The sequence below is a fragment of the Oncorhynchus mykiss genome, chromosome 8 (genome assembly GCF_013265735.2).
Source record: "Oncorhynchus mykiss isolate Arlee chromosome 8, USDA_OmykA_1.1, whole genome shotgun sequence".
NCBI classification, from domain to species: domain Eukaryota; kingdom Metazoa; phylum Chordata; class Actinopteri; order Salmoniformes; family Salmonidae; genus Oncorhynchus; species Oncorhynchus mykiss.
The window spans coordinates 61,253,379-61,279,684 of record NC_048572.1 but is presented as its reverse complement, the minus strand read 5'-3'; the positions used below and the strand labels follow the sequence as shown (position 1 = coordinate 61,279,684).

At 40.9% G+C, this 26,306-nt stretch overlaps 1 protein-coding gene across 12 annotated transcripts in view; it reads right to left on the bottom strand.

The window, feature by feature from the left end:
* The window catches only part of LOC110530278 (high affinity cAMP-specific 3',5'-cyclic phosphodiesterase 7A), a 50,928-nt gene that overhangs the window by 16,485 nt on the left and 8,137 nt on the right, over nt 1-26,306 (bottom strand). For 2 of the 12 annotated variants that reach the window (XM_021613205.2, XM_021613207.2), the window contains exon 1: nt 11,694-11,821. The exons of 8 other annotated variants lie outside the window; for them this stretch is intronic. In XM_021613205.2, coding sequence (XP_021468880.1) covers nt 11,694-11,753 — 60 coding nt within the window. In that variant the 5' untranslated portion in view covers nt 11,754-11,821. Of the gene's footprint in view, nt 1-11,693; nt 11,822-26,306 lie in introns of those variants that run through there. 2 more of the 12 variants (XM_036985907.1, XM_021613206.2) reach the window with 1 other exon arrangement.

Sequence of the window (26,306 nt, the reverse complement as noted above, 5' to 3'; positions counted from 1 at the left end):
AAACCCTTGCCCAAGCTCAGTTTCAGCTAATGAAGCTAAAAACACAGCTGGCCTGTGGGAAATTGCTCACCCAGAGAATGCTGTCTAATTAGCAGCAACAGGATGGGTTTCAGTATTGGCCACTGGGAAAATCACACAAACCACATGGAGCAAAGCGAACCACTCAAATGTCACCACTCACTTTCCCACCACCCAAAGACGCCACAATGATTTTGGACATAGTCTTTAATGATAAAAGCTCTCAAATGATGGAACCCTAACAGGTCCCCACTGGTGTCCTAAACCATAAACAACAAAAACTACAACATTTGACAAAACTTTTAACAGTATTTATTTATGCTCCTCCCCCTCCCTTCCTCTATTTTTCTGCTCTTCCCCTCGCCCTCTGATGCAAATGCTCTCTCAGTTCACCGGGGTGTCCCCAGATGGCATAAAATTCGAACTATGACGTCAATCCGCTCAACATATTTGCATAATTGATATTCCTCCATCAGCCAAGCCCTAGCCGCATAAGCGCTGTTGAATGCAAAGGCTTAAGACATATGCCATACCGGCTTCTCTGGCCAGTGGCTGTACTTATACAGTCTTGCATGTGACTTTGCACTGAGTTTAGATTACAAGACCTGAAATGTGTGGTACTTGTAGACAATGTTCCCTCATTTTTTTCCAGCACCGAGTACAATTCAAGTCAACTGAAAGCAAACGTGAAGGTTATAAAAATTCTATGCAACTTCTGGCGTGCATTTTATGTGAACACAGACTGTACCCGCTTTAAGTTACAGTTATAACCGTGGCCAAGTAGGCTACTGTGGCTATTGGATCATAATGTAGACCTATCAGAGTGCCCGAACATAAAAAAATGGAGAAAATGCATCCCATAACATTTTAACATGGAAATAGCTGTTCAATCATTCAGCCTACAGTAGCAGCCAATGGTGTTCAACGTAGGCCTCGATTCCGTGAGACTTTTGGAAAAAATATGCAGGGCTTGACAACCTGTTTATCCACTTGTCTTTTAGACAAGGAAGTGACTGAAGATTTGTTGTTTGATGAAAGAAACCACTTTACAAAATTAAGTTATTATTATTCCCATAGCATTATTACAGTGAATCAGACAAACTATGCTAGCTAGCCTATTGGCTACTTAGCTTATTCAAGCCTGTCTCAAAATACAAGACAGAAAAACATTTCTTTACCTAACTGGCTTTTTAAAGATGGCTAGAAATGCACACATTAAGTGCTCTGTTTGGAAGCAACCACTCCCTCATTTATGAGTAGAAATGATCTATAACTGGGCTACTAACTCACTTACTAGCAAAGAATATAAACAAATCTGCACACGTTGCAGATCTCAAAACAAGCGCATCTACTTATTTATTTATTTTATTTAACTAGGCAAGTCAGTTAAGAACAAATTCTTATTTTCAATGACGGCCTAGGAACAAACTGCCTTGGTCAGGGGCAGAACGAAAGATTTATACCTTGTCAGCTCGGGGGTTTGAACTTGCCGGTTACTAGTCCAACGCTCTAACCACTAGGCTACCCTGCCGCCCCACTCATGCTGTAAACACAGTCCAGTTCAAAGGAATGGCACAGATCCATATACTGTATGGCAATGGTCTATTTGCATATAGAGATACTGCAGCTCTGATTGGTTATGCTGCACTGGTCTGTAGAATCATGCCTGTCAATGCAATAGAATCGTTCTCCGGTGTGTTCAGCCTACAAGAAAATCCCTTGCATACCAAATCTTGCATAGTTAATTTTGTTTCTGTGTGTTTTACTGAAAGTGGCTAATATTGGCAATTCCCACAGTAGAAGGAAACGTTGTTAGGTGTTACCTCAACCTTCTAAATTTCCCCTTTAGTTAAGTTCAATCTTGTGCAGAGCGGCTGAGGGTACTTTAAAGATATTTACATATATTTTTTAGTATCCATTAATGAAAGTACAGAAATTGTATTCTTTATCTAAACAGTACTTACAGTCCAGAGCACACAGTAAGTTTCAAATGAGACCAAAGACTGGCTTTGTAGCATCTACAGACTCATCATTGTAGTGTCTTAAAACTTCTAGTGACACCCCATCCCGTGAACGGGACCATTGTCATCATCTGACACTAATTAGCATAATGCAAAATACATAAATCTTCCTAGAAAATCACAAGTGAAACATATTGGAACACAGCGTAGCCTTTTGTTAATCACCCTGTCATCTCAGATTTTCAAAATATGCTTTACAGCCAAAGCTAGACAAACATTTGTGTAAGTTTATCGATAGCCTAGCATAGCATTATGCCTTGCTAGCAGCAGGCAACCTTGTCACGAAAATCTGAAAAACAATCAAATTAAATCGTTTACCTTTGATGAACTTCGGATGTTTTCACTCACAAGACTCCCAGGTAGATAGCCAAAGTTCATTTTTTCCCAAAATAATATTTTTGTAGGCGAAATAGCTCCGTATGTTCTTTACGTTTGGCTGAGAAATCGACCGAAAATGCGGTCACGACAACGGCGAAAAAATATTCCAAATTAGCTCCATAATATCGACAGAAACATGGCAAACATTGTTTATAATCAATCCTCAAGGTGTTTTTCAAATATCTATTCGATAATATATCAACCGGGACAATTGGTTTCTCAGTAGAAGCGATTGGAATAATGGCTACCTCTGTATTTTACGCGAGAATTTCTCTGGGAGCATCAGGTGACCACTTGCGCAATGAAGCCGCCCTACGGGTATTCTTCAACATAAATGCGTAAAACTATGTCACAATGCTGTAGACACCTTGGGGAATACGTAGAAAGCGTAATCTGGTTGATAGGGCATTCACAGCTCAATATGGACGCATCGGAACGCAGGGCTTTCAAAAGATGAGTCAGTTCCGGATTGGATTTTTCTGACACAAAGAAAAGTATTCAACTATATTTTACCAAATGGGGCTTTCTTCTGTATACCACCCCCTACCTTGTCACAACACAACTGATTGTCTCAAACACATTAAGGAAAGAAAATCCACAAATTAACTTTCAACAAGGTACACCTGTTAAGTGAAAAGTACCTCACGAAGCTGGTTGAGAGAATGCCAAGAGTGTGCAAAGCGGTCATCAAATATAAAATATATTTTGATTTGTTGAACACTTATTGGGTCACTACATGATTCCATATGTGTTATTTCATAGTTTTGATGTCTTCACTATTATTCTTCATCGAAAGCGCACGCACTTGGAACGAATTCAGACCCCTTGACCTTTTCCACATTTTGTTACGTTACAGCCTTACTCTAAAATGTATAAAATAGTTTTTTTCCTTCATCAATCTACACACAATAGCCCAGAATGACAAAGCAAAAACTGTTCCTTGAATTTTGTGCAAAAAAAAAAAAAACTGAAATACCTTATTTACATAAGTATTCAGAGACGTTACTCAGTACTTTGTTGAAGCACCTTTGGCAGCGATTACAGCCTCCAGTCGTCTTGGGTATGACACTATAAGCTTGGCACACCTGTATTTGGGGAGTTTCTCCCATTCTTATCTGCAGATCCTCTCAAGCTCCGTGAGGTTAGATGGGGAGCGTCAATGCACAGCTATTTTCAGGTCTCTCCAGAGATTGGGATCTGGCTGGGCCACTCAAGGACATTGAGACTTTTCCCGAAGCCACTGATGAAAATCTGCTCCAGAGCGCTCAGGACCTCTCTGGGGCGAAGGTTCATCTTCCAACATCTTCATCTTCCAACATTGCCTTGGCTGTGTGCTTAGGGTTGTTGTCCTGTTGGAAGATGAACCTTCGCCCCAGAGAGGTCCTGAGCGCTCTGGAGCAGATTTTCATCAATGATCTCTCTGTACTTTGCTCCATTCATCTTTCCCTAAATCCTGACTAGTCTCCCAGTCCCTGCCACTGAAAAACATCACCAAATGTATGATTTTACCACCACCATGGGATGGTGCAAGGATTCCACCAGACATGACGCTTGACATTCGGGCCAAAGACTTCAATCTTGTTTTCATCAGACCTGAGAATATTGTTTCTCATGGTCAGAGTCCTTTAGGTGCCTTTTGACTATGAAGGCCTGATTGATGAAGTGCTAAAGAGATGGGAGAATCTTCCAGAAGGACAATCATCTCCACAGAGGAACTCTAAAGCTCTGTCAAGAGTGACAATCGCATTCTTTGTCACCTCCCTGACCAAGGCCCTTCTTCCCCGATTGCTCAGTTTGGCCGGCAGCCAGCTCTAGGAAGAGTCTTGGTGGATCCAAACTTATTCTATTTAAGCATGATGGAGGCCACTGTGTTCTTGGGGACCTTCAATGCTGCAAAACGTTTTTGGTACCCTTCCCCAGATCTGTGCCTCGACACAATCCTGTCTCGGAGCTCTTTGGACAATTCCTTCGACCTCATGGCTTGGTTGTTGCTCTGACAGGCACTGTCAACTGCGGGACCTTATATAGCCTGGTGCGTTCCTTTCCAAATCATGTCCAATCAATTGAATTTACCACAGGTGGACCAATCAAGTTGTAGAAACATCTCAAGTATGATCAATGGAAACAGGATGCACCTGAGCTCCATTTCAAGTCGCTTTGCAAAGGGTCTGAATACTTATGTAAATAAGGTATCAGTTTTAATACATTTGCTAAAATTTCTAAAAACTTGTTTTTGCTTTGTCATTATGGGGTATTGTGTGTAGATTGATGAGGAAAAACATTTATTTAATACTTTCCGAAGGCACTGTGTGAATGTGTGTGTGTGTCTGTGTGTATGTGTGTACATATATATGGCCGATTCATGGCTTCATAACAATCAGTAATCTGCCTTTTTGGATGCCGATTATGGCCGATTACATTGCAATCCATGAGGAAACTGAGTGGCAGGCTGACCACCTGTTACGTGAGTGCAGCGTCAAAAGGACCTTGTGGCTGCAAGGAGCCAAGGTAAGTTGCTAGCTAGCATTAAACTTATCTTATAAAAAACAATCAATCTTCACATAATCACTAGTTAACTACACATGATTTATGACATTACTAGGTTAACTAGCATGTCCTGCATTGCATATGATCAAAGCGGTGCCTTTTAATTTATCATCGAATCACAGCCTACTTCGTCAAATGGATGATGATTTAACAAAAGCGCATTCGCGAAAAAAGCACAATCGTTGCACAAATGTACCTAACCATAAACATCAATGCCTTTTTTTTAAATCAATACACAGAAGGTTATTTTTTTAAACCTGCATATTTAGTTAAAATAAATTTCATGTTTGCAGGCAAAATTAACTAGGGAAATTGTGTCACTTCTCTTGCGTTCAGTGCAAGCAGAGTCAGGGTATATGCAACAGTTTAGGCCGCCTGGCTCGTTGCTAACTGTGTGACCGTAATTAATTTGCCCGAATTTTACATAATTATGACATAACATTGAAGGTTGTGCAATGTAACAGCAATATTTAGAGACTTAGGGTTGCCACCTGTTTGATAAAATAAGGAACGGTTCAGTATTTCACTGAAAGAATAAACATTTTGTTTTCGAAATGATAGTTTCTGGATTTGACCATACTAATGATTAACGTATTTCTGTGTTTATTATAATTAAGTCTATGATTTGATATTTGATAGATCAGGCTGACTGAGCGGTGGTAGGTAGCACTGCTCAGTTGCGTTTACCAGCAGCTCTTAGCAATGCCTGATTCACAGCGCTGTTTATGACTTCAAGCCTATCAACTCCCGAGATTAGGCTGGCAATACTAAAGTGCCTATAAGAACATCCAATAGTCAAAGGTGTATGAAATACAAATATACAAATGGTAGAGAGAGAAATAGTTAACGCATCATAATTCCTGTAAAAACTACAACCTAAAACATCTTAACTGGGAATATTGAAGAACTGGAGATATTGAACCACCAGCTTTCATATGTTCTCATGTTCTGAGCAAGGAACTTAAACATTTGCTTTTTTACATGGCACATATTGCACTTTTACACACACACACTTATTTTGTTTAGCTCTCCTGGCTGTGACATTGATGAACTAGCGCAAGCACATTTGTAGTTGATTCATTTGGAGCACAACCCTGCATCCTCGCCATCACACAATAACTGTTATTCATGCAATCCAAAAACAGCCCAATATAAATTGCAATCTGGGTCAGGTTGTCATGATTTGAAAGCTTGTTCTATTGCCAACATGACTAGCTAAATTATAAAATATGATCTTACAGTGTTAGGCTTTCAAAAGGCAATTCTGACAAATAGATCATAATCATGGTGCTCATAGAAAGGGGTCATGAGTGCATTCAGTTGTGCCGCGGCACATTTTCTTCACAACAACCCATGGTATTTATGACGCCATGTCATCTTGTAACTGTACACCACCCATAGTGATCATAAACGTTGACACTGTATATGACATGAGTTTTATGATATGAAATGTGAAGTGCACATTTTGACTCATGGATGTTTGGCTTGCTTGTAGGACATCTAAGCGGTATTCAAGCCTCAACGTCTCATCTTACAAAATACATAGTGATCTTAATTTATAGCATTTCCCTCATTCAGTTGTCCAATTAACAGAAGGGATGGGGGCAAATCAGAACAGATGTCAGTCAAAACCCATACAGCGTATAGCATGTTACTGTACAGCCACCACATTCCACTTAGTACCCCAATTTTCAACCTGTATACGGGTAGCAGTGTAAAGGGTTAAACAGTCAGTTGTATGAACTATGAGACAAGAAAACGTGCCAAAGATTTTGTTGACACATCAAAGCACGTCTATTCCGCTTGATTATCTTTGAGAAGAGAAGCCTTGCCAAAGTTTGACAGTGTTATTGTTAATACTGGCTGCTCCCTGTGTCTGTTAGCGGAGGGTTATCCAATTGTGTTTATGTGGCAGCTAATGATACAGTATGCTGACACAGATTGGACATTGTACTACTTCACTATTCTTTTATTGAGTGAGAGTAATCTATTCCATCATAATGTATGGGGCTGAATCAGTGTCAAATCAAATCAAATTGTATTTGCCACATACACATGGTTAGCAGATGTTAATGCGAGTGGAGCTAAATGCTTGTGCTTCTAGTTCCGACAGTGCAGTAATCTAACAAGTAATCTAACAAATTCACAACGACTACCTTATACATACACACACACACACACACACACTCAATGCAAGGGGATGGAATAAGAATATGTACATATAATTATATGGATGTGTGATGGCCGTGCAGCATAGGCAAGATGCAATAGATGATATAAAATACAGTATATACACATGAGATAAGTAATGTAGGATATGTAAACATTATTAAAGTGGCATTATTTAAAGTGACTAGTGATACCATTATTACATACATTTATTAAAGCGGCCAGTGATTTGAGTCTATGTTAGTGATGGCTGTTTAACAGTCTGATGGCCTTGAGATAGAAGCTGTTTTCAGTCTCTTGGTCCCAGCTTTGATGCACCTGTACTGGATGATAGCAGGGTTCACAGTGAGGGTTTTAGGTGACAAGTCATTTCTTCAGCCTCCTGAGGTTGAAGAGGAGCTGCTGTGCCTTCTTCACCACGCTGTCTGTGTGGGTGGACCATTTCAGTTTGTCCATGATGTGTACACCGAGGAACTTAAAAACCACCTTCTCCAGGACTGTCCCGTCGATGTGGATAGGGGGGTGCTCACTCTGCTGGTTCCTGAAGTCCACGATCATCTCCTTTGTTTTGTTGACGTTGAGTGAGAGGTTATTTTCCTGACACCACACTCCGAGGTCCCTCACCTCCTCCCTGTAGGCTGTCTTGTAGTAGTGTAATCTGCAAACTTGATGATTGAGTTGGAGGCGTGCATGGCCACGCAGTCATGGGTGACAGGGAGTACAGGAGAGGGCTGAGAACACACCCTTGTGGGGCCCCAGTGTTGAGTATCAGCGGGATGGAGATGCTGTTTCCTACCTTCACCACCTGGGGGTGGCCTGTCAGGAAGTCCAGGACCCAGCTGCACAGGGCCGGGTCGAGACCCAGGGTCTCAAGCTTAATGATGAGTTTGGAGGGTACTATGGTGTTGAATGCTGAGCTGTAGTCAATGAACAGCATTCTTACAGTTATTCCTCCTGTCCAGATGGGATAGGGCAGTGTGCAGTGTGATGGCGATTGCATCGTCTGTGGACCTATTGGGGCGGCGGTAAGCAAATTGGAGTGGGTCTATGGTATCAGGTAAGGTGGAGGTGATATGATCCTTGACTATTCTCTCAAAGCATTTCATGATGACAGAAGTGAGTGCTATAGGGCGATAGTCATTTAGTTAGTTACCTTAGCTTTCTTGGGAACAGGAACAATGGTGGCCATCTTGAAGCATGTGGAAACAGCAGACTGGGATAGGGATTGATTGAATATGTACATAAATGCACCAGCCAGCTGGTCTGCGGACGCTCTGAGGACGCGGCTAGGGATGCCATCTGGGCCAGCAGCTTTGCAAGGGTTAACATGTTTAAACGTTTTACTCACTTCAGCCGCGGTGCAGGAGAGCCCACAGTCTTTGGTAGTGGGCCATGTCGGTGGCACTGTATTGTCCTCAAAGAATATGTTTCATTTGTCTGGGAGAGAGGATGAGTAGGACATCGACGTCTATCTCTACTTTATCATCCTCAATTCAAGCCAGATACTGGCAATTGCACAAACAGCAGAGTCGTAGTTTATGGGCAGACACAATACTACTACATTACATACAGCCTAGGCTTTTGTTTAAAAAAGCTAATCTAATATGAACTAAACAGACAAAGCAGTATATTAAAACCTTGGTTTGAAGGCGCCAGTGTTTACACAAATCAGTTCTGTTTATGGCAGCCAGATCCGGGGTATATCAGGCTCTCACAGGGACGGAGGCTGTTAGACAACCAACCTTACCATGCCCATATGTGCTTCACACAAGCTATCCAGACAAGCAACTGGCATCTTGTCACATGGAGCTATGAGGGCTGTGTCAGGCCCAGCGTGCGTCACTACCGGCTTGCCTCGCTGCACTCCAAACACTGTGGCGTCTGTCAGGCTGGGACGGACATATGCCTCCATCCCTCATGCCACTCGCTCCTATTAAAATGCTTGACATTCAATGCTACATTCACAAGTCAACACATGACTGCTGCTCACGATTCTGGGCCCGTATCCACAAAGCATCTCAGAAAAGGTCCTATAATATTACCGTTAAATCAACACACTCGTCACTACCATTTAACAACGCTTTGGCAGTTTGGCATCCAAAAACTTGCCGATAATGTTGCATAAAACATTTGAAGGGTCTATAATTTTCATTCAACACAAAGTTAACATTGGCACCTAGACGCTTTTAATTGCCCAACTGCTAGGCATATTTTTTAACAACCTGTTATTGTGCTCCAAAGGCATAACGTATGTTCACTTGTGAATGAAATAACATGTTGGTTAATTAAATAACTGAACAAAAATGTGTGGTTATAAGTATTTCGGCATATCCTGTGAAATAGGGCTAATGTGAAATCATTGTCAAAAGCATGTAGGTCGAGATTATATATGGATTGATCATATATAAAATATCAAAAAACATTAAACAATTCTAAAGCAACTGCAAGTGACACAGTAGCCACTGACAACTCATGAGGTCTCCTAAATATCTGTCGACTAGGTGGGACTCTTATAACCAAAGAGGCTTCTTGCATAGCTTTTATTTTTACCCATAAGAGTAGGAATAAAATACTTAATGCTCAGACGATTGCTCTCAATGCAATCTTCAATGCAAGTGGACTGGCTTCAGAATTCAGTCAATCTCAGTACGCCATCATGATTGATTCCATGGTTGTCAAAATTAAAAATCAGACATTTGGTATTGATACAACATCCTTTAAAACATCACACAGTGGTACAGTGTTGTGAAAACCCAGCAAGTTTGGTGAATGAACAGAAAAGCAATGGTATTCCTTGTTACCCATAATTTCTTCCAACTCAACATCACATTCAGATATTTCATTTCAACTCTGTTCCATCCATCACAAAACTCCTAAGACAAGCTACAAATGGCCTGCGCTATCAAGACCTCATCTTCTAAGCCACCAATAAAATAAGCCAAAAAAGAACTGCAATGTACACTATGTGCAGTATATGTTATGTCTTGTGAAATGGGTGATATGTTTGATTCTACTCTACTGCTAAATCAATAAACCTATAAACCAACTACTACTTCTGCTACTAATATTACAGTAGGGTAAATCCATTTGAATTCAATAACATCTTCACAGCATCCCTTTTGATTTAAACAAAACTTTGCCCATTGTAGAAGTGGTCAGAAAGTAGGTTTCTGGACCTGAATGCAAAAACATTCAAGAGATAAAGGTGTTAAAGTGAACTCATTCTGCATACCCCACCATACCATGGAGACATCCATGTCTTCATCACTGGAAAATAGAAACGGTTGAGATTTGATATCATTTAAAAGCTTACAAACAGGGTTGTCAAACTGTTCTTTTACAATTGATGTCATTTATTAAGCTTAATTGTCAATTATCAAAAAAATGCGTAGTCTCATTTGTCATATTCTCATAAATTGTAGCTTAGAAATAATCTGAGGTTTTCGTTTTGTGTCCGCCATCAGTCGAGACATAACATGCTCTTGAAAACGGGGTGCGTGTTATTTCAATCATAGAAATATAATCCATAGAATGGACCTATCCCTTTCAGACCACTGCAATTTGGTGCTCAAAATGGGTCAACTTTGAGCATCTTTATCTCCTGAATGTTTTGGCATTCAGGTCTAAAAGTTAGTTTCTGACCACTTCATCCATGGGCAAACATGCATGGAAATGTTTGTTTAAATCAAAAAAGGATGCTGTCAAAAAGTGATTGAATTCATATGGATTTACCCTACTACAACAACTACAACTACCACTTCTTACATTACACAAAAATCACTGTCTTTAACTTTGACCTATAATTAAGATGGTAGTCAAACTCTCAAGACAAACTCACAATTAAATGTGCCTCTTCTTGGTAAAGTACGTATTTAAAAGTATTTAAAAAGGGATCTGTGATAGATTCCCAGTACTGTTGTCCAAACCCTTTCCCAAGCTCAGTTTCAGCTAATGAAGCGAAAACACAGCTGGCCTGTGGGAAATTGCTCACCCAGAGAATGCTGTCTAATTAGCAGCAACAGGATGGGTTTCAGTATTGGCCACTGGGAAAAATCACATAAACCACATTGAGCAAAGAGAACCACTCAAATGTCACCACTCACTTTCCCACCACCCAAAGATGCCTCAATGATTTTGGACAGAGCTTTTTTCATGAAAAACCCAAATCATGATGGAACCTTAACAGGTCCTCACTGGTGTCCTAAACTAAAAACACTTGACAAAACTACTCATAACAATATTTTACTTCAATCCAATGTGGTATTCTGCTTACGCTGTATCATTACCAAGTCTTAACTGTTCCTGATAAAACCAGCCAAAATAAAAAAAACACCCTCAAACTATCAGTCCCTGAAAATAGCAGACATACTGTACACACCATCACAACGTGAGCTCATAGTAACTCACCACACCTCCTTTCCTAGTAAGGCAGTAAACAGACACACAGTCATTGGTCTGTGCTAGAGATATCCTTTTCAAAGTCAAATCAACTTAGTGTTGATAAAGAGGCAGTTTACCTAGTAGTCCAAACTGACTGTCTGCTAGTGTCAGAGGACCTACCTTGTGGGAAATCCACCTTGTTAGAATCATAACTAAGGACCAGATCAGTACAATTCCCATTGGACCGTGTGGCCGAGGATCATACTCCCTCTCCCTGGATGTACATTCGTGTTTCTGTGTCGTGGCTCCAGCCCGGATAAATATTAGCAGACAGGCAGACGAAGGACAGCTCAAGGCCCAGGCAGGCAGAAGGGGACAGACGGAGAGTAAGCAGAGCCTTGTGCAGCTGTCTTAGCTCCAGCGCTAGCTACCTATCACCTGACTGACTGCCCAGTCCTAACACTCCAGGGACTGCCTGACAGACTGACTGGCTGGGCTGGCTGACTGACTGCCAGTCGACCGAAGGGCTGGTGTGAGGGGCACACACCACGCTCTCTCCCTTCAGCCCCATATGGACTGATGGTGTTGCACTGTGGCAACGGCCAAACACCATCATAAACACTGACACAGAGAAGGGGGGGTAGAGAGGACAAGGTGTACCAACATTACTACACCTCAATGTCACGTTATTCATGACGTAGGGGTTTGAAAATCCAAAAAGGTCAGAAGGAGATGACTGCATAGCCTGGCTTCAACAGTATGTGCGCCTTGCTAAAGGCATGGCGGTTTGGAGAGTTGGCATACAGTACATATGAATTGTCAATATGAAACATGGGACACACAATGGCAGAGATATCCTTTTAGTCAAATCAACTGTGTTGATAAGAGGGCAGTGATACCTAGTAGTCCAAACGAACTGTGTGCTGGGGTCAAATGACCTACCTTCTAGGATATTCCCCTTGTAAGAATCACAACCAAGGACCAGATCGGTACAATTCCCATTGGACCTCCCAGCAGAGGATCATACCAGTGTTCTTTCCCTGCACTTAAGGTACACATATTTGAGTTTGCCATAGCAACACGAGTCCTACAATGTAAAAACGTGGGTTCTGCTGCCAAGATGAAGACAAAAGGTTTATACTACGAGAAATTATCTCTGATAATAAGCCCAAATTAAACATGAGGGGAATGAGATCACTGACGTTCCCAAGTCTTTGTTCTACTATGCACTTGTCATCAGAACAATGTGGCTCCTTTTGCAACATAAACTTAGAGAAAGATTCAGTTATACCATTAACATAAGTTACAATCTTACACAATACAAGTCAGTCTGGACGATTATTGTAGGAAGAGAGACAAAGGGAAAAGTTTCTCTGAGACGCTCTGGGTCTGTAGCCTTGAATAAATGCTGTCCCAAAACAGGGTTAGGTATGCCCTCATACTCAGGCAGCGCACAGCCCGAATTAGACCCTCAACATACGTCGACATCACAGCTGATAAGTGTGGTGAACAGGGACCAGAAATAGACCACCATCACACGCCATCATCAGGCAAGGGCCTCAAACCAACAGCACAGGAAGTCTTGGGAAATTGTCATCCTCCATGCAGCAACAGAGTTCCTGCAAGGACAGCTACGCAAATGATTCCACTCTAAAATCTAGCTAACAGGACACTTGGGATGTTTCCTGATTATTCCCTCGACTTCAGTGTCATTGAGGGGCCACGAATACAATAGTGGTGATGACGGTACCGATTTCTCTACGATAAATGCCTACTCCTAGAAAATATTAAAATGACAAACAGACCTCAATGTTAAACATGTCATATTTCAAAAGGTTAGTTACTCTAATTTTTTATTAAAAAAGATTGCAGACATTTGAAAGCAGGCCTAAATATCAACCAAATGTCAGTTGTAGAGTTAACGACCTCTTTTCCATTTGGTGGAAATGGGAATATAAAAACTAAATGTGCAGTGTCGTACAGTGTCCTACAGTGTCCTACAGTGTCCTAAAAACAGGTGCATGCAGAGCAACTGTGTAAAATAAGCTCTTTCATAGATAATCCACTTAAGAGATACAGCGGATTCAGAAAATATTTAGACCGCTGGACTTTTTCCACATTGTTGCGTTACAGCCTTATTCTAACAATTCCCCATAAAAACAAAGCAAAAATCAGTTTTTTGACATTTTTTCAAATGTATTAAAATAAACTGAAACATAATGACAAAGAAAAAACTGTTTAGACATTTTTGCAAATGTATTAAAAATAAACTGAAATATGACATTTACATAAGTATTCAGACACTTTACTCAGTCCTTTTTTGAAGCACCTTAGGCAGCGATTACAGCCTTGAGTCTTCTTGGCTAGGACGCTAAAATGTGTATGTGACCAATAACATTTTATTTTTTTGGGAGGTTTGTCCCATTCTTCTCTGCAGATCCTCTCAAGCTCTGTCAGGTTGGATGGGGAGTGTCGCTGCACAGCTATTTTCAGGTCTCTCCAGAGGTGTTAGATCGGGTTCAAGTCTGGGCTCTGGCTAGGCCACTCAAGGACATTCAGAGATTTGTCCTGAAGCCACTCCTGCGTTGTCTTGGCTGTGTGCTTAGGGTTGTTGTCCTGTTAGAAGGTCAACCTTCGCCCCAGTGAGGTCCTGAGTACTCTGGAGCAGGTATTCATCAACAATCTCTCTGTACTTTCCTCTGTTCATCTTTCCCTCGATCATGACTAGTCTCCCAGTAACTGCCACTGAAAAACATCCCCACAGCATGATGCTGCCACCACCATGCTTCCCCGTAGGGATGGTGCCAGGTTTCCTCCAGACGTGACGCTTGGCATTCAGGTCAAAGAGTTCAATCTTGGTTTCATAAGACCTGAGAATATTGTTTCTCTTGGTCTGAGAGTCCTTTAGGTGCCTTTTGGCAAACTCCAAGCGGGCTGTCATGTGCCTTTTATTGACAGGTGTGTGCCTTTCATGTCCAAATCATGTCCAATCAAATGAATTTACCACAGGTGGATTCCAATCAAGTCGTAGAAACATCTCAAGGATGATCAATGGAAACAGGATGCACCTGAGCTCAATTTCGAGTCTCATAGCAAAGGGTCTGAATACATATGCAAATAAGGTGTAATAAATTTGCAAACATTTCTAAAAACCTGTTTTTGCTTTATCATTATTGGGTATTTTGTGTAGATTTCTGAGGATTTGTTGTTATTTAATCCATACTTTCTGAAGGCACTGTACACATTGGAAAGCCTACAAAACCACATACCATCTGTGCCTAGTGGCGGTCCAGCAACTAAGGAGCCGATTAGGATTGAGTGGGCAACCTGGTCTCATAGACTAAATGTAATATAGGAAAAGTAAATCCTGGACATTCAAATTAGTATGATATGTTACGTTTAGCATGGTTACATAAGACAGAAGGTTACTTAAGGCAAAAAATGAAAGGAGGATGGTTGATGGTTTTTCGCTTTGTGTGTAGACTGAGGATTTAAAAACATTTTTTTAATCCATTTTAGAATAAGGCTGTAACGTAGCAAAATGTGGAAAAAGTCAAGGGGTCTGAATACTTTCCCGAACGCACTATAGATAATATTCCACATAATACTTTCCAGTTGAATATTGTGATGACAGCAAGCTCTCTCATACTGGACATGTCTCTGTCTACATCCCAAATGGCACCCCTTTCCACTACTTTTGAACAGGGCCCAAAGGGCTGTGGTCAATAGTGCACTATATGGAGAACAGGGTGCCATTTTTCAACATAGCTTCTGTTCCATAGTCACGTGTGATGATGATGATAAAGCCATCAGAGTGCTGGAAACAGCATAACACAGGTTTGTTTGTTTTTCCAGCTCATCATGTTTCTGGCGGGTTGGGGAGAGCTACAATAATATATTAAGACGCGTCCTAGGCGCTCCCATTCAAGGATTTAAAAGGCATTTATTTCCGAAATCATCTGTGAGCTTTGAAGAGGAGACTAGTTTGAAAGCATGTGTGAGCTGGATTGAAAGAAGACTGGTTTGAACTGTAATTCCGGTTTGGCATGACACAAACAAGCAAATGAAACTGGTTGAAAAATAAGGTCAGAAGATAAACATTTCTTTATCAAAGGACAGATTATTAGGACGAAACCTGGGCTTGCGTTTAGTATCAGTTCAACCTTCCTTTAGGCCTCAAAGCTGTCAAAATATGCAAATTCAGACTTCATGCAAACTAAAGTTGACCATATATTCAAATCTGACAGGACACTCGTCCACAAACAGTATGACAGGTAAATTTACCTGAAGCTCGAACAAGGCTATCCTATCAAGCACAGGCCCGTGGAATGCATACTGTAACATGTAGTGTACCGTCACCTCCCCCCTATTTTGCATAGAACCTTAGGATGTAGGCCGACAAAACTAAAATGACAATTGCGCTGAAAGGTGAAATAACCTATGCAAAAGCTGAAATGACCAATATCAATGTATATTTTCAAAAGAACTTAGCTCTGGGATGGGCAACTGGCGAACCTAGGGTGTTGGCCCGTGGACACATTTCCAACCATATGTTTGTTTGTTTGTTTGTTTATTTAACTCTTCCAGGCAGAGTTGCAAAGAAAAAGCCATATCTCAGACTAGCCAATAAAAATAAAAGATTAAGATGGGCAAAAGAACACAGACACTGGACAGAGGAACTCTTGCCTACAAGGCCAGCATCCCAGAGTTGCCTCTTCACTGTTGAGACTGGAGTTTTGCAGGTACTATTCAAGAAGCTGCCAGTTGAGGACTTGTGAGACATCTGTTTCTCAAACTAGATACTCAAATGTAATTGTCCTCTTGCTCAATTGTGCACCGGGGACACCTACTCCTCTTCTACTCTGGATAGAACCAGCTGGAGCTGTTCTGTGAAGGGAATAGTACACAGCGTTGTACGAGATCTTCAGTTTCTTGGCAAATTCTCGCATGGAATAGCCTTCATTTATTAGAACAAGAAAAGACTGACGAGTTTCAGGAGAAAGTCTTTGTTTCTGGCCAATTTGGGTCTGTAATCGAACCCACAAATGCTGATGCTCCAGATACTCAACTAGTCTAAAGAAGGCCAGTTGTATTGCTTCTTTAAAAATCAGGACAACAGTTGTCAACTGTGCTAACACAATTGCAAAAGGGTTTTCTAATGATCAACTAGCCTTTTAAAATTATAAACTTGGACAAGCTAACACAACGTGCCATTGGAACACAAGAGTGATGGTTGCTGATAAATGGGCCTCTGTACGCCTATGTAGATATTCCATAAAAAAAATATTTTTATTTATTTTATATATATATATATATTTTAAAATCAGCCATTTCCAGCGACAATAGTCATTTACAACGACAATAGTCATTTACAACAATGTCTACACTGTATTTCTATATATTGTACCTGTATTTCAAGGCCTACCTTCACACTCAGTGCCTCGCTTGAAATCAAAAGAAATCAGCCAAGACCTTAGAAAAAAAATTGTAGACCTCCACAAGTCTGGTTCATCTTTGGGAGCAATTTCCAAATGCCTGAAGGTACCACGTCAATCTGTACAAACAATAATACGCAAATATAAACACCATGGGATCACGCAGCCGCATTCCATCTCCTAGAGATGAACGTACTTTGATGCGAAAAGTGCAAATCAATCCCAGAACAACAGCAAAGGACATTGTCAAGATGTTGGAGGAAACAGGTACAAAAGTATCTATTTCCACAGTAAAGCGAGTCCTACATCGACATAACCTGAGAGGCCGCTCAGCACGGAAGAAGCCACTAGTCCAAAAACCACCATAAAAAAGCCAGACTACGGTTTGACACGGCACATGGTGACAAAGATCATACTTTTTGGAGAAATGTCCTCTGGTCTGATGAAACAAAAATAGGACTGTTTGGCCATAATGACCATCGTTATGTTTGGAGGATAAAGGAGGAGGCTTGCAAGTCGAAGAACATCATCCCAACCGTGACGCACAGGGGTAGCAGCATCATGTTGTGGGGGTGCTTTGCTGCAGGAAGGACTGGTGCAATTCACAAAATAGATGACATCATGAGGTACGAAAATTATGTGGATATATTGAAGCAACATCTCAAGACATCTGTCAGGAAGTTAAAGCACTGCCACGTAAGACAAGTGTCGGAGCCGGTGTTCAAACTTAACCCTGTATTGACGCTTTGCCTGTTTGATGGTTCGTCGCAAGGCATAGCAGGATTTCTTGCGGGGAGTCCCGCACCTTGAAAATGGCAGCTCTACCATTTAGCTCAGTGCAAATGTTGCCAGTAATCCATGGCTTCTGGTTGGGGTATGTACGTACAGTCACTGTGGGGATGACGTCCTCGATGCACTTATTGATAAAGCCAGTGACTGATGTGTACTCCTCAACGCCATCGGAAGAATCCCAGAACATGTTCCAGTCCTGTAGTTTAGCATCTGCTTCAACTGACCACTTTTTTATAGACCGAGTCACTGGTGCCTCCTGCATTAATATTTGCTTGTAAGCAGGAATCAGGAGGCTAGAATTGTGGTCGGATTTACCAAATGGACGGCGAGGGAGAGCTTTGTACGTGTATCTGTGTGTGGAGTAAAGGTGATCTAGATTTTTATTCCCCCTGTTTGCACATTTAACCTGTTAGAGCTCTAGGGGCGCTATTTCATTTTTGGATAAAAAACGTTCCCGTTTTAAGTGCGATATTTTGTCACGAAAAGATGCTCGACTATGCATATTCTTGACAGTTTTGGAAAGAAAACACTCTGAAGTTTCAGAATCTGCAAAGATTTTGTCTGTAAGTGCCCCAGAACTCATTCTACAGGCGAAACCAAGATGATGCATCACCCAGGAATTAGCAGAATTTCTGAAGCTCTGTTTTCCATTCTCTCCTTATATGGCTGTGATTGCGCAACGAATGAGCCTACACTTTCTGTCGTTCGCCCAAGGTCTTAGCAGCATTGTGACGTATTTGTAGGCATATCATTGGAAGATTGACCATAAGAGACTACATTTTCCAAGTGTCCGCCTGGTGTCCTGCGTCGAATTCGGTGCGCAATTGCCAGCTGCTTCTACTTTACCATTTGATTCAGGGGAGAAAGCATGTGTCCAAGAACGATGTATCAATGAAGAGATATGTGAAAAACACCTTGATGATTGATTCTAAACAACGTTTGCCATGTTTTCAGTCGATATTATGGAGTTAATTTGGAAAAAAGTTTGCGTTTTGAGGACTGAATTTATGGATTTTTTTTGGTAGCCAAATGTGATGTATAAAACGGAGGTATTTCTAATACACAAGGAATCTTTTTGGAAAAACTGAGCATCTGCTATCTAACTGAGAGTATCCTCATTGAAAACATCAGAAGTTCTTCAAAGGTAAATGATTTTATTTGAAGGCTTTTATGTTTTTGTTAATGTTGCGTGCTGGATGCTAACGCTAATGCTAACGCTAAATGCTAACGCGAAATGCTAACTCTAGCTAGCTACTTTTACACAAATTATTGTTTTCCTATGGTTGAGAAGCATATTTTGAAAATCTGAGATGACAGTGTTGTTTACAAAAGGCTAAGCTTGAGAGATGGCATATTTATTTCATTTCATTTGCGATTTTCATGAATAGTTAACGTTGTGTTATGCTAATGAGCTTGCTGATAGATTTACACAATCCTGGATACAGGGGTTTTTTCATAGCTAAACGTGACGCAGAAAACGGAGCGATTTGTCCTAAACAAATAATCTTTCAGGAAAAACTGAACATTTGCTATCTGAGAGTCTCCTCATTGAAAACATCTGAAGTTCTTCAAAGGTAAATGATTTTTTTGAATGCTTTTCTGTTTTTTTGTGTAAATGTTGCCAGCTGAATGCTAATGCTAAATGCTACGTTAGCCATCAATACTGTTACACAAATGCTTGTTTTGCAATGGTTGAGAAGCATATTTTGAAAATCTGAGATGACAGTGTTGTTAACAAAAGGCTAAGCTTGAATAGTTAACGTTGCGTTATGGTAATGAGCTTGAGTCTGTATTCACGAACCCGGATCCGGGATGGGGAGATCAGAAAGGTTAACATGTTGATAGAAATTTGGTAGAACTGATTTAAGTTTACCTGCATTAAAGTCTTCGGCCACTAGGAGTGACGCCTCTGGGTGAGTGGTTTCCTGTTTGCTTATTTCCTTATACAGCTGACTGAGTGCAGTCTTAGTGCCAGCATGTGTCTGTGGTGGTAAATAACCAACCACGAAAAGTATAGCTGAAAACTGTCTAGGCAAGTAGTGTGGCCTGCAATTTATCCCAATATACTCTACTCCCCCCCCCCAGGGGCCGTAAGATACGGTTGCAGAAACATTATGTACAAAATAAGTTTTAAAAAATAACGCAAAAAAACCCACATAATAGCACAATTGGATGGGCGCTGTAACACTGCTGCCGTTTCTTCCGGCTCCATTTTTCCTTCACATTACGAGGTATTGTTCACCTACTCTGCATCTCACAAAGACACGGTTGGAACCAAAAATCTCAAATTTGGACTCATCAGACCAAAAGACAGATTTCCACCAGTCTAATGTCCATTGCTCATGTTTCTTGGCCCAAGCAAGTCTCTTCTTCTTATTGCTGTCTTTTAGTAGTGGTTTCTCTGTAGCAATTTGGCAGGTAGCCTAGTGGTTAGAGCTTTGGGCCAGTAACTGAAAGGTTGCTAGATCGAATCCCTGAGATGACAAGGTAAATATCTGTTGTTCTGCCCTTGAATAAGGCAGTTAACCCACTGTTAAGAATTTGTTCTTAACTGAATTGCCTGGTTAAATGTAAAGAAAATTTGACCACGAAGGCCTGATTCAAGCAGTCTCCTCTGAACAGTTTATGTTGAGATGTGTCTCTTACTTGAACTCTGTGAAGCATTTATGTGGGCTGCAATCTGAGGTGCCGTTAAATCGAATGAACTTATCCTCTGCAGCAGAGGTAACTCTGGGTCTTCCTTTCCTGTGGCTGTCCTCACAAGAGCCAGTTTCATCATAGCGCTTGATGGTTTTTGGGACAGCACTTGAAGAAACTGTCAAAGTTCTTGACATTTTCCAGATTGACTGACCTTCATGTCTTAAAGTAATGATGGATTGTCATTTCTCTTTGCTTATTTGAGCTGTTCTTGCCACAATATGAACTTGGTGTTTTACCAAATAATGCTATCTTCTATATACCACCCCTACCTTGTCACAACACAACTGATTGGCTCAAACGCATTAAGGAGGAAAGAAATTCCACAAATTAACAAGGCACAATCAAGGCACAACTGCTAATTGAAATGCATTCCAGTGACTACCTCATGAAGCTGGTTGAGAAAACACTAAGAGTGTGCAAAGCTGTCATCAAGGCAAATGGTGGCTACTTTGAAGGATGTTTAACACTTTTTTGGTTACTACATGATTCCATATGTGTCATTTCATAATTGTGATGTCTACACTGTTATTCCACAATGTAGAAAATAGTAACAACATGGAATGAGTAGGTGTGTCCAAACTATTGACTTGGACTGTAGATTTATTTTTATTTTATTCATTTTTTGGGGGGGGCTCAGTCAGGGTCTCAATTTCAAATTCAGATGACTGATTGTCAGTCAGATCAGATGCCTTTGATGTGGTTCAACTATGGACACACAAATCACACAGTCACAGGGGCTTTGGCTGTCATGTTTAAACAGGCTCCCTAGTCCTACCCACATCGCTCACACAGCATCTTGACACCTCTTGACGTCACTGGCTCATTCAACAGCAGTCTCCTTATCTCCATCTGCATCATCCTGTATTATTCATAAGGTCTAAACATCTGAGCAAAGTTTAGTATGCACACACCTTAGACAGCCATATCTATTAACTACAAGCTAGTCTGATGAGTAGCCCGGCTGGCTGGCTACATGACTAGACAGCTAAAAGAGATTATTCACTTCCCACAGCAGATGACACATTCTGGCGTGCTTCTGAAAAAATGCATAGCATCTGCGTCACTGAGCAACTCAGGAAATACCTGGACTGTAATCTTCATTATGCTGTAGCTGTACAGTAAGTCCATTGCAGCGAATGACTCGGTGTTAGAGGTGCCTTGACATTTAAAATCTGAATTGTATCCATCAATCAAGCAGACAGACCAATCAGGTTTATTAGTCTGGGCTATTACTCTAGGGCAAGTAAACCTTGCATTGCTCAGGTTTATCCCATATCAGTTCTAGTGGGCTGGTTGACTACAGCGATGTAACTAATAAAGCTAAAAGAGGAGGAAAGTACAGGACAGATGAACTCTCCCTTAGCCTTTGTGTGGCCTGTCCCCAAAACACATGCAGTCTCTAAACTGTAAAAGAAACAAGAGCTAAAATTGTTCTAAGGTGCTTCACAAATTCAAAGTATCCCCATGAATTGTGGCACTTCAGTGTGAAAAGCAGCGTGAGCATCTCCACATTCCTTCCAGTGTGTTGTTACCTGTAGTAAATCCCACTTCAGAGGGTGTGTGTGTGTGTGTGTGTGTCTGCACTGGATGGGCCCTTCTCTTAATGGAACAGACCATGAGGTCTGGCTCATGGAGGGCCATAAAAGACAATCAGCAATATAGGGGAAAGGCAAACAGTCTGGACTGGAGCATTGTGAGGGGTTCATAAACTAATCACAGACCCTTACTGGCCTCTCACAGAACACAGAGTGATGCAGGGGAGTTGGAGGTGAAGTGTGAGGTAAGGACCATCATGTCATATCTACCTCATGAATAGTTCCATTTGCAATCTTATTATGTAAACATATAACCTCACTTTGATCAAGTATGAATATGAAGAGAATATCTCTAATAACAGAAAACAACTTTACACAATGATGATGTCTTCAACTAAAATAATGAAACACCTCAGAAACTTTTAAAGGGATACTTCGGGATTTTTTTTAGGCATAAGGGCAATGAAATGTACCAATATTTACGTATAGTTGCATATTTTCCTAAGCTTGGGTCCCAGGAAAACACCGAATTTCTCATTTGGGTCCCAGGCTGAAAAAGTTTAAGAACCCCTGGTCAAAGGTATTTGAAATACAAATGGTATAGAGAGAAATAGTGCTATAATTCCTATAATAACTACAACTTCTTAACTGGGATAATTGAATTATCATGTTAAAAATAACAACTAGCATTCACATGTTCTCATGTTCTGAGCAAGGAGCTTTTGTTCATGGCAGATATTGCACTTTTACTTTCTTCTACAACACTGTGTTTTTCCATTATTTAAACCAAATTGAACATGTTGTTTCATTATTTATTTCAGACTAAATTGATGTTATGTATTATATTAAGTTAAAATGAAAAAGTGTCCATTCAGTATTGTTGTAATTGTCATTATTACACATATACATACATACATACATACATACATACATACATACATACATACATACATACATACATACATACATACATACATACCACACACACAGTGGGGCAAAAAAGTATTTAGTCAGCCACCAATTGTGCAAGTTCTCCCACTTAAAAAGATGAGGCCTGTAATTCTCATCATAGGTACACTTCAACTATGACAGACAAAATGAGAAAAAAATCCAGAAATTCACATTGTAGGATTTTTTATGAATTTATTTGCAAATTATGGTGGAAAATAAGTATTTGGTCACCTACAAACAAGCAAGATTTCTGGCTCTCACAGACCTGTAACTTCTTCTTTAAGAGGCTCCTCTGTCCTCCACTCGTTACCTGTATTAATGGCACCTGTTTGAACTTGTTATCAGTATAAAAGACACCTGTCCACAACCTCAAAACAGTCACACTCCAAACTCCACTATGGCCAAGACCAAAGAGCTGTCAAAGGACACCAGAAACAAAATTGTAGACCTGCACCAGGCTGGGAAGACTGAATCTGCAATAGGTAAGTAGCTTGGTTTGAAGAAATCATCTGTGGGAGCAATTATTAGGAAATGGAAGACATTCAAGACCGCTGATAATCTTCCTCGATCTGGGGCTCCATGCAAGATCTCACCCAGTGGGGTCAAAATGATCACAAGAACGGTGAGCAAAAATCCCAGAACCGCACGGGGGGGACCTAGTGAATGACCTGCAGAGAGCTGGGACCAAAGTAACAAAGCCTACCATCAGTAACACACTACGCCGCCAGGGACTCAAATCCTGCAGTGCCAGACGTGTCCCCCTGATTAAGCCAGTACATGTCCAGGCCCGTCTAAAGTTTGCTAGAAGATTGGGAGAATGTCATACGGTCAGATGAAACCAAAATATAACTTTTTGGTAAAAACTCAACTCGTCGTGTTTGGAGGACAAAGAATGCTGAGTTGCATCCAAAAAAAAACATACCTACTGTGAAGCATGGGGGTGGAAACATAATGCTTTGGGGCTGTTTTTCTGCAAAGGGACCAGGACGACTGATCCGTGTAAAGGAAAGAATGAATGGGGCCATGTATCGTGAGATTTTGAGTGAAAACCTCCTTCCATCAGCAAGGGCATTGAAGATGAAACTTGACTGGGTCTTTCAGCATGACAATGATCCCAAACACACCGCCCGGGCAACGAAGGAGTGGCTTCGTAAGAAGCATTTCAAGGTCCTGGAGTGGCCTAGCTAGTCTCCAGATCTCAACCCCATAGAAAATCTTGAGGGAGTTGAAAGTCTGTGTTGCCCAGCAACAGCCCCAAAACATCACTGCTCTAGAGGAGATCTGCATGGAGGAATGGGCCAAAATACCAGCAACAGTGCGTGAAAACCTTGTGAAGACTTACAGAAAACATTTGACCTCTCATTGCCAACAAAGGGTATATCACAAAGTATTGAGATAAACTTTTGTTATTGACCAAATACAGTGCCTTGCGAAAGTATTCGGCCCCCTTGAACGTTGCGACCTTTTGCCACATTTCAGGCTTCAAACATAAAGATATAAAACTGTATTTTTTTGTGAAGAATCAACAACAAGTGGGACACAATCATGAAGTGGAACGACATTTATTGGATATTTCAAACTTTTTTAACAAATCAAAAACTGAAAAATTGGGCGTGCAAAATTATTCAGCCCCTTTGCTTTCAGTGCAGCAAACTCTCTCCAGAAGTTCAGTGAGGATCTCTGAATGATCCAATGTTGACCTAAATGACTAATGATGATAAATACAATCCACCTGTGTGTAATCAAGTCTCCTTATAAATGCACCTGCACTGTGATAGTCTCAGAGGTCCGTTAAAAGCGCAGAGAGCATCATGAAGAACAAGGAACACACCAGGCAGGTCCGAGATACTGTTGTGAAGAAGTTTAAAGCCGGATTTGGATACAAAAAGATTTCCCAAGCTTTAAACATCCCAAGGAGCACTGTGCAAGCGATAATATTGAAATGGAAGGAGTATCAGACCACTGCAAATCTACCAAGACCTGGCCGTCCCTCTAAACTTTCAGCTCATACAAGGAGAAGACTGATCAGAGATGCAGCCAAGAGGCCCATGATCACTCTGGATGAACTGCAGAGATCTACAGCTGAGGTGGGAGACTCTGTCCATAGGACAACAATCAGTCGTATATTGCACAAATCTGGCCTTTATGGAAGAGTGGCAAGAAGAAAGCCATTTCTTAAAGATATCCATAAAAAGTGTAGTTTAAAGTTTGCCACAAGCCACCTGGGAGACACACCAAACATGTGGAAGAAGGTGCTCTGGTCAGATGAAACCAAAATGGAACTTTTTGGCAACAATGCAAAACGTTATGTTTGGCATTAAAGCAACACAGCTCATCACCCTGAACACACCATCCCCACTGTCAAACATGGTGGTGGCAGCATCATGGTTTGGGCCTGCTTTTCTTCAGCAGGGACAGGGAAGATGGTTAAAATTGCTGGGAAGATGGATGGAGCCAAATACAGGACCATTCTGGAAGAAAACCTGATGGAGTCTGCAAAAGACCTGAGACTGGGACGGAGATTTGTCTTCCAACAAGACAATGATCCAAAACATAAAGCAAAATCTACAATGGAATGGTTCAAAAATAAACATATCCAGGTGTTAGAATGGCCAAGTCAAAGTCCAGACCTGAATCCAATCGAGAATCTGTGGAAAGAACTGAAAACTACTGTTCACAAATGCTCTCCATCCAACCTCACTGAGCTCGAGCTGTTTTGCAAGGAGGAATGGTAAAAAATGTCAGTCTCTCGATGTGCAAAACTGATAGAGACATACCCCGAGCGACTTACAGCTGTAATCGCAGCAAAAGGTGGCGCTACAAAGTATTAACTTAAGGCTGAATAATTTTGCACGCCCAATTTTTCAGTTTTTGATTTGTTAAAGTTTGAAATATCCAATAAATGTCGTTCCACTTCATGATTGTGTCCCACTTGTTGTTGATTCTTCACAAAAAAATACAGTTTTATATCTTTATGTTTGAAGCCTGAAATGTGGCAAAAGGTCGCAAAGTTCAAGGGGGCCGAATACTTTCGCAAGGCACTGTACTTATTTTCCACCATAATTTGCAAATAAATTCATAAATCCTACAATGTGATTTTCTGGATTTTTTTTCTCATTTTGTCTGTCATAGTTGAAGTGTCCCTATGATAAATTACAGGCCTCTCATCTTTTTATGTGGGAGAACTTGCACAATTGGTGGCTGACTAAATACTTTTTTGCCCCACTGTGTGTGTGTGTGTGTATATATATATTATTTATTTTTATTATTATTCTTTTTTTCTTTTTTAAATCGGTATCAACTTTTGGTCCTCCAATAATCGGTATCGGTGTTGAAAAATCATAAAATCGGTCGAACTCTGTCATAAACCCTTTCAAATC